Source organism: Chiloscyllium plagiosum, unplaced genomic scaffold (assembly GCF_037043375.1).
Source record: "Chiloscyllium plagiosum isolate Xiang-an unplaced genomic scaffold, Cpla_swu_hap1 HiC_scaffold_3, whole genome shotgun sequence".
NCBI classification, from domain to species: domain Eukaryota; kingdom Metazoa; phylum Chordata; class Chondrichthyes; order Orectolobiformes; family Hemiscylliidae; genus Chiloscyllium; species Chiloscyllium plagiosum.
In genome coordinates, this window is record NW_028270141.1 from 163,592,681 (window position 1) to 163,600,369 (window position 7,689).

A 7,689-nucleotide genomic window follows, 5' to 3' on the forward strand; every position below is an offset into this window, starting at 1 on the left:
CTATCCTATCTACCTGTGACTCCACTTTCAAGGAACGATATAGCTGTACTCCAAGGTATTTGTGTTCAGCAGCACTCCCCAGGACCTAAACATTAAGTGTTTAAATCCTGCCCGGATTTGCTTTTCCAAAATACACCACCTCGCGTTTATCTAAATTAAACTCCAGCTGCCACTCCTCAGCCCATCGGCCCATCTGGTCAAAGTCTCGTTAAACTCTGAATAACAATTTTCAGTGTCCACTATACCATCAATTTTGGTGTCATCTGCAAACTTACTAACTATACCTCTTATGCTCACATCCAAATCATTTATATAAATGACGAAAAGTAGTGGACCCAGCACCGATCCTTGTGGCACTCCACTGGTCACAGGCCTCCAGTCTGAAAAACAACCCTCCACCACCACCCTCTACCTCGTACCTTCAAGCCACTACCTATCAAGGTGGCTAACTCTCCCTGGATTCCATGTGAGCTAACCTTGCTAAGCTGTTTACCCTGCAGAACCTTATTGCATGCCTTGCAGAAGTCCACATAGACAACATCTACTGCTCTGCCCTCATCAATCCTCTTTGTCACTTCTTCAAGAAACTCAATCAGGTTTGTGAGACATGATCTCACACGCGCAAAGCCGTGTTGACTATCCCGAATCAGTCCTTGCCTTTCCAAATGCTTATAAATCCTGTCCCTCAGGATTCCCTCCAACAACTTGCCCACCACCGAAGTCAGGCTCACCGGTCTATAGTTCCCTGGCTTGTCCTTACCGCCCTTCTTAAACGGTGGCACTACGTTAGCCAACCACAAATCTTCCGGCACCTCACTCATGTATATAGATAATACAAATATCTCAACCACGAGCCCAGCAATTACTTTCCTAGCTTCCAACAAAGTTCTAAGGCCCATCTGATCAGATGCTGCGGATTTATCCACCTGTATGTGTTTTAAGGCATGCTGACCTTCCTCCTCTGTAATATGAACACTTTCCAAGATATCACTATCTGTTTCCCCAAGTCCTCCAGCTTCCATATCCTGCTCTGCAGTAAACACTTGAAACAGTACGTGCATAGTCCAACTACAGGAGGGGCCACACTGGGCCTCGTATTGGTTAATGGTCCTGGTCAGGTGACTGACCTTTCACTGGCAGAGCATCTTGGAAACAGTGATCACAACTCCTTCAGTTTTAAGATAGCTATGAACAAGGATAAGTCAGGACCTTGTGGGAAGGGACTAAATTGGAGGAAAGTAAATTCCGTCAGTGTTAGGCCGGAGCTAGGGAGTGTTAATTGGGAGGAGCTGTGATCAGGCAAGGCCACACTTGGACATGTGGGAGTTGTTTAAAGACCTGCTGGGGAGAGTTCAGGAGCAGCATGTCCCAGTAAGGAGGGAGGGTAAGGATGGCAAGGCAAGGGATCCTTGGATAACGAGGGGGGGTTGGGAATTTAGTCAAAAGGGTAAAAGAAGCATCTGTAAGGTTTAGGAAGCTAAAATCAGACAGGGTCCATGGGGAATATAAGAAAAGCAGGTAAGTACTCAAGCAGGGAAGCAAGGAGGGGCGATGAGATGACCTTGGTAAGTCGGGTTAGAGAGAAACCCAAGGTATTCTACAGAGACATTAATAACAAGAGGATAACAAGGGAGAAGGTAAGACCATTCCAGGATAAAGGAGGGTACTAGTGCTTGGAGGCAGAGGATGTGGGTGCGATCCTAAATGAGTACTTTGTGTCAGTATTCACCCAGGGGAAGGATATGGAGGGTGGTGAGATTTGTGTGGAGCATGTTAATATATGAGGGCATTCGGAGATTATGAAAGATGTGGTGCTGGGTGCTTGAAGAGCGTTAAGGTGGATAAATCCCCAGGGCCCGATGGTATCTACTCCAGGTTACTGAGAGAGACAAGAGGGGAGATTGCTGGAGCCTTGAGTAAGATCTGTGTATCCTCCCTACGCACTGGAGGGGTACCGGAGGACTAGTGAGTAGCTAATGTTGTTCCTCTGTTCAAGAAGGGAAATAGGGATAATCCAGGAAACTATAGCCCAGGGAGTCTCACGTCGGTGGTTGGGAAGCTATTGGAGGGAATTCTTAGGGATAGGATTTACATGTATTTGGACAAGCATGACCTAGTTAGGGACAGTCAGCATGGCTCTGTGTGGGGCAGGTCATGGATTACTAACGTGATTGAATCTTTCGAGAAGGTGATGAAGGTGATCGATGAGGATAGAGCAGTGGATGTTGCCCACGTGGATTTTAGTAAGGCTTTCGACAAGGTCCCTCATGGTCGGCTCATCCAGAAGATTAAGATTCATAGGATCCACGGGGCCTTGCCCGTGTGAATTCAGAATTGGCTTGCTCTGGGAAGGCAGAGGGTAGTGGGGGGGGCGGGTGTTTTTCAGCCTGGGGAGTCGGTGACTGGTGGGGTCCCGCAGGGATCAGTACTGGGCCCTCTGCTGTTTGTATAAATGACCTGGATGGAAATGTAGATGGGTGGGTTAGTAAGTTTGTAGGTGATACAAAGATCGGGGGGAGTTGTGGATAGTGTCGAAGGTTGTCAAAGGATACAGTGGGATAGAGATCAGTTGCAGATATGGGCAGAGAAATGGCAGATGGAGTTTAATGCGGGGATGTGTGAGGTGGTGCACTTTGGGAGATCAAATGTTTAGGAAAGGTATCCAGTTATTGGCAGGACCCTGAACAGCACTGATGTACAGAGGGACCTTGGGGTTGCAGTCCCGAGCTCCCTGGAAGTGGCCACGCAGGTAGACAGGGTGGGAAAGAGGGTGTACGGCATGCATCCCTTTATTGGTCAGGGAACTGAGTACAAGAGTCAGGTTAGTATGTCGCGGTTTTTGTAAGACTTTGGTGAGACCACAACATAGAGAAGGTACAAAAGAGGTTTCCCAGGATGCAGCCTGGATGAGAGGGTGTGACCGATAAGGAGAGGCTGGAAAAACTCGGGTTGTTTCCTGTGGAGTGATGGACTTGACAGAAGTCTATAAAATTATGAGGTGCATAGATCGGTCCGAATCTTTGCCCCAGAGTTGAAATGTCGAAAACTGGAAGACATGCATTTAAGGTGAGAGGGGGGAAAAGTTGAAAGGAGGTGTGAGGGGCAAGGTTTTTACACAGAGGGTGGGTAGATGCCTTGAACACACTGCCAGAGGGTGGTGAAAATAAATACAGTAAGGAGCAGATGGAGTTCTCAGGGAGATAGCCGAAGAGATAGTGGGGGTGTTAGTGGTGATCTGTCAGGAATTACAAGGATCAGGGAGGGTCCCAGAGGACTGGAAAATCACTAACGTGACATCCCCTGTTTAAAAGGGGAGTAAGACAAGAACGGAAAGTTCCAGACCGATTAGCCTCACCTCAGTCATAGAGTCATAGAGACATACAGCATGGAAACAGACCCTTCGGTCCAACCCGTCCATGTGGGTAAAATCCGGGAATCCATTCTGAAGGATGAGATTTCTGAAAGCATGGAAGTGTATGATAAAACAGGTCAGAGTCAGCATGGTTTCAGCATGGGGAGGTCATGCCTGACAAACCTGTTAGAATTCTTTGAGAAACTAGCGAGCAGGTTAGACCAAGGAGAGCCACTGGATGTGATCTACCTGGAGTTCGAGAAGGTCTTGGACGAAGTACTGCACAGGAAACTACTGAGTAAGATAATCACTGATGGTGTCAGAGACAAGGTGCTAGCATGGAGAGAAGCTGGGCTGGCTGTCAGAAAGCAGTGAGTGGGGATAAAAGGGGCCTTCTGAAAATGGCAGCCGGTGCCAAGTGGCGTTCGGCAAGGCTCAGTGTTGGGACCACAACTTTTCGCTTTATACATTAATGATCTAGATGAAGGAACTGAGGGCATTCTGGCTATGTTAGCTAGATGATTGAAAGACAGGTAGAGGGACAGGTAGCATTGAGGAGGTGGGGAGGCTGCAGAAGGATTTGAACACGTTAGGAGAGTGGGAAAAGAAGTGGCAGATGGAGTACAACGTGGGAAAGTGTGAGGTCATGCATTTTGGTAGGAAGAATAGAAGGAGGGACTATTTTCTAAAGCAGAGAAAATTCAGAAGGCTGAAGTGCAAAGAGACTTGGGAGTTCTAGTCCAGGATTCTCTCACGGTAACCTTGCAGATTGAGTCAGTAGTTAGGAAGGCAAATGCAGTGTTGGCATTTATTTTGAGAGGACTTGAATATAAAAGCAGGGATGTACTTCTGAGGCTCTGTAAGGCTCTGGTCAGACCACATTTGGAATATTGTGTGCAGTTTTGGGCCCCATATCTCAGGGAGGATGGACTGGCCCTGGAGTGTGTTCAGAGGAGGTTCACGAGAATGGTCCCAGGAATGGAAAGCTTAGTCTATGAGGGAGGTTTGAGGACTCTGGGTCTATACTCAATGGAGTTTAGAAGGATGAGGGGGAATCTAATTGAAACATATGGAATACGGACTGGCCTGGACAGAGCGGGTGTTGGGATGATGTTTCCATTGGTAGGAGAAACTAGGACCTGAGGGCACAGCCTCAGAGTAAAGGAAAGACCCTTTTCGAACGGAGATAAGGAGAGACTTGTTCAGCCAGAGGGTGGGGAATCTGTGGGATTCACTGCCACAGAAGGCTGTAGGGGCCAGGCCAGTGAGTGTGTTTCAGACGGAGATAGATGGGTTCTTGAGTATCAAGGGGATCAAGGGTTACAGGGAGAAAGTGACAGAATGGGGTTGAGCAACTGATCAGCCACGATTGAATACAGAGCAGACTCGATGGGCTGAATGGCCTAATTTCTGCTCCTATCCCTGATGGTCTGATGGTATTTTTGTTTTGGGGGGAGACACTCCTGTTTCTTTTTTTTATTTCTATTAACCCCCACACTACCACCTAACCGCGGTAGTGCTTATGTTTTCCCCAACACCCATGGTGTGTGTGTGTGTAGGTGTGAGACACAGTGAGAGACACAAGGTGCAGAAATCTTTATTCAGTTTCCACCACCAGGAAGATAGGACAAGCACTGCCCTTCACATCGAGGTCTGATGGTATTATGTGCAAGGAATGGAGGGATATGGCCCAATGGCTGGACAGAAGGGATTAGTTCCATTTGGCTGGTTTTCAGCACAAGATCATGGGCTGAAGGGCCCATTCAGGTGTTGGACAGTTCTATTCTCCAAAATACTCATTTAGCACCTCACCGATTTCCTGCAGTTGTACATAGGGACAGCCTGATTCACATTCAAGAGGCAGTTGTGTTGGTGTGGAAGGGACAGCCGTGTTGGTATTGAAGGGACGGCCGTGTGGGTGTTGAAGGGACGGCTGTGTCGGTGTTGAAGGGACAGCCGTGTGGGTGTTGGAGGGACGGCAGTGTCGGTGTTGAAGGGACGGCCGTGTCGGTGTTGGAGGGACGGCAGTGTCGGTGTTGAAGGGACGGCCGTGTCGGTGTTGGAGGGACGGCAGTGTCGGTGTTGAAGGGACGGCCGTGTGGGTGTTGAAGGGACGGCCGTGTGGGTGTTGAAGGGACGGCCGTGTGGGTGTTGAAGGGACGGCCGTGTGGGTGTCGAAGGGACGGCCGTGTGGGTGTCGAAGGGACGGCCGTGTGGGTGTCGAAGGGACGGCCGTGTCGGTGTCAAAGGGACGGCCGTGTGGGTGTCGAAGGGACGGCCGTGTGGGTGTCGAAGGGACGGCCGTGTGGGTGTCGAAGGGACGGCCGTGTGGGTGTCGAAGGGAAGGTCGTGTGGGTGTCGGAGGGACGGCCGTTATACCCCTCGAGTGATTCCCTCCATTCCAGTTGTGTCCCCCTGCCTTATGGCTCCTCCGTTTCCCTCGAGCAGATCCTCAATTTCCCTCGTCATCCAGCATTCCGTGTATCTCAATTTCGATCTGTAACTTTTAGGTCAGGCCTCTCCTTTTCCATAACGTCTCCCCAGAGTTGATTTGCCTGATTCTAGTAGATTAGATTAGATTAGATTACTTACAGTGTGGAAACAGGCCCTTCGGCCCTACAAGTGCACACCGACCCGCTTACCTAACACTATGGGCAATTTAGCATGGCCAATTCACCTGACCTGCACATCTTTGGACTGTGGGAGGAAACCGGAGCACCCGGAGGAAACCCACGCAGACAAGGGGAGAACGTGCAAACTCCACACAGTCAGTCGCCTGAGGCGGGAATTGAACCCGGGTCTCTAGCGCTGTGAGGCAGCAGTGCTAACCACTGTCCCACCCGTAGGGTGTGCATTTAAGGCGAGAGAATGTAAGTTGAAAGGAGACCTGAGGGGGAGGTTTTTTGACACAGAGAGTGGTGGGAGTGTGTTACACACTGCAGGGGGGTGCTGATGGAGGCAGGTACAATGAGGGCGTTTAAGGGGCTTTTAAATAAGCACTCCAGTATGCAAGGAATGGAGGGATATGGATCAAGGGTTAGCAGGAAGAAGTAATTTAATTTGGCATTATGGTGTGCACAACATCGTGGGCTGAAGGGCCTCTTCCAGTGCTGTATAGTTCTATGTTGTATTTTGAAACTATTAGAATTATAGTCACTGGCCCCAAAGTGCTCCCTGATTGACACCTCACTCACTTGCTCTGCCTTACGTCCCCAGAGAAGGTCAGGTTTTGTACCTTCTCTGGTCGGTGCAGCCACAGACGGAATAAAAACATGTTCTTGTACACACTTAAATTCCTCTGCATCCGAGGCCTTCAGAGTGTGGTAGTGCCAGTCTCTCATATTGCTGTGTGTTGCGTTGTTACCCTGGACCCTCTCTCTTTCTCTCTCTCTCTCTGAATGAGCTCTCTCTCTCAGTCCCCTTCCCCTGGACCCAGGGGGCTGGGGTTTTCTTCGGAAGCAGGGGGATGTTTCAGGATCGATGCTAACGTGCACGTTTGTCTCCACAGGAACTTACTTCATCCCAATCTGCTGCTTCTTGCTGTTCAATGTGTTTGACTGGATGGGCCGCAGTCTGACAGCTGTCTGCATGTGGGTAAGTGTCTGCTCTGTCAACCAGCATCACTCTCCACATCCCTGGGCTCACCCCAAAACCGGGGGTGAGCGAGGGCTGTCTCCTTGGGGGGAGTGAGACAGGGTCATCGATTTCACTTCCTGTTGAGACCACAAGGAGAGAGTGTTACCACAGCTGCCCCTACAACATCTGGTCGATCTCCCCACAATCCCTTCGGTCAGAGACTGGTGAAACGCAGGCCTGTCTGTAAAAGTGAATCTAACCAATGCCACTTCCTTGGGACTGAGAGAGAGCTCATTCAGAGAGAGAGGGTCCGGGGGAATGGGACTGAGAGGGAGCTCATTCAGAGAGAGAGGGTCCAGGGGAATGGGACTGAGGGAGAGGGTCCGGGGGAATGAGACTGAGGGAGAGCTCATTCAGAGAGAGAGGGTCCGGGGGAATGGGACTGAGAGGGAGCTCATTCAGAGAGAGAGGGTCTGGGGGAATGGGACTGAGAGAGAGGGTCCGGGAGAATGGGACTGAGGTAGAGCTCATTCAGAGAGAGAGGGTCCGGGGGAATGGGACTGAGGGAGAGGGTCCGGGGGAATGGGACTGAGGGAGAGCTCATTCAGAGAGAGAGGGTCCGGGGGAATGGGACTGAGAGAGAGGGTCCGGGGAGAATGGGACTGAGAGAGAGGGTCCGGGGGAATGGGACTGAGAGAGAGGGTCCGGGGGAATGGGACTGAGGGAGAGGGTCCGGGGGAATGGGACTGAGGGAGAGGGTC

The 7,689-nt window shown here is 50.4% G+C and overlaps 1 protein-coding gene across 1 annotated transcript in view; it reads left to right on the top strand.

The window, feature by feature from the left end:
• LOC122553259 (equilibrative nucleoside transporter 1-like) overlaps positions 1–7,057 on the top strand; it is a 188,790-nt gene extending 181,733 nt beyond the window's left edge. The window contains exon 9 of the mRNA XM_087976854.1: positions 6,861–7,057. Within this exon, the coding sequence (XP_087832980.1) occupies positions 6,861–7,042 (182 nt within the window). The 3' untranslated portion in view covers positions 7,043–7,057. The remainder of the gene's footprint in view (positions 1–6,860) is intronic.
• The last annotated feature ends 632 nt before the right edge of the window (positions 7,058–7,689 follow it).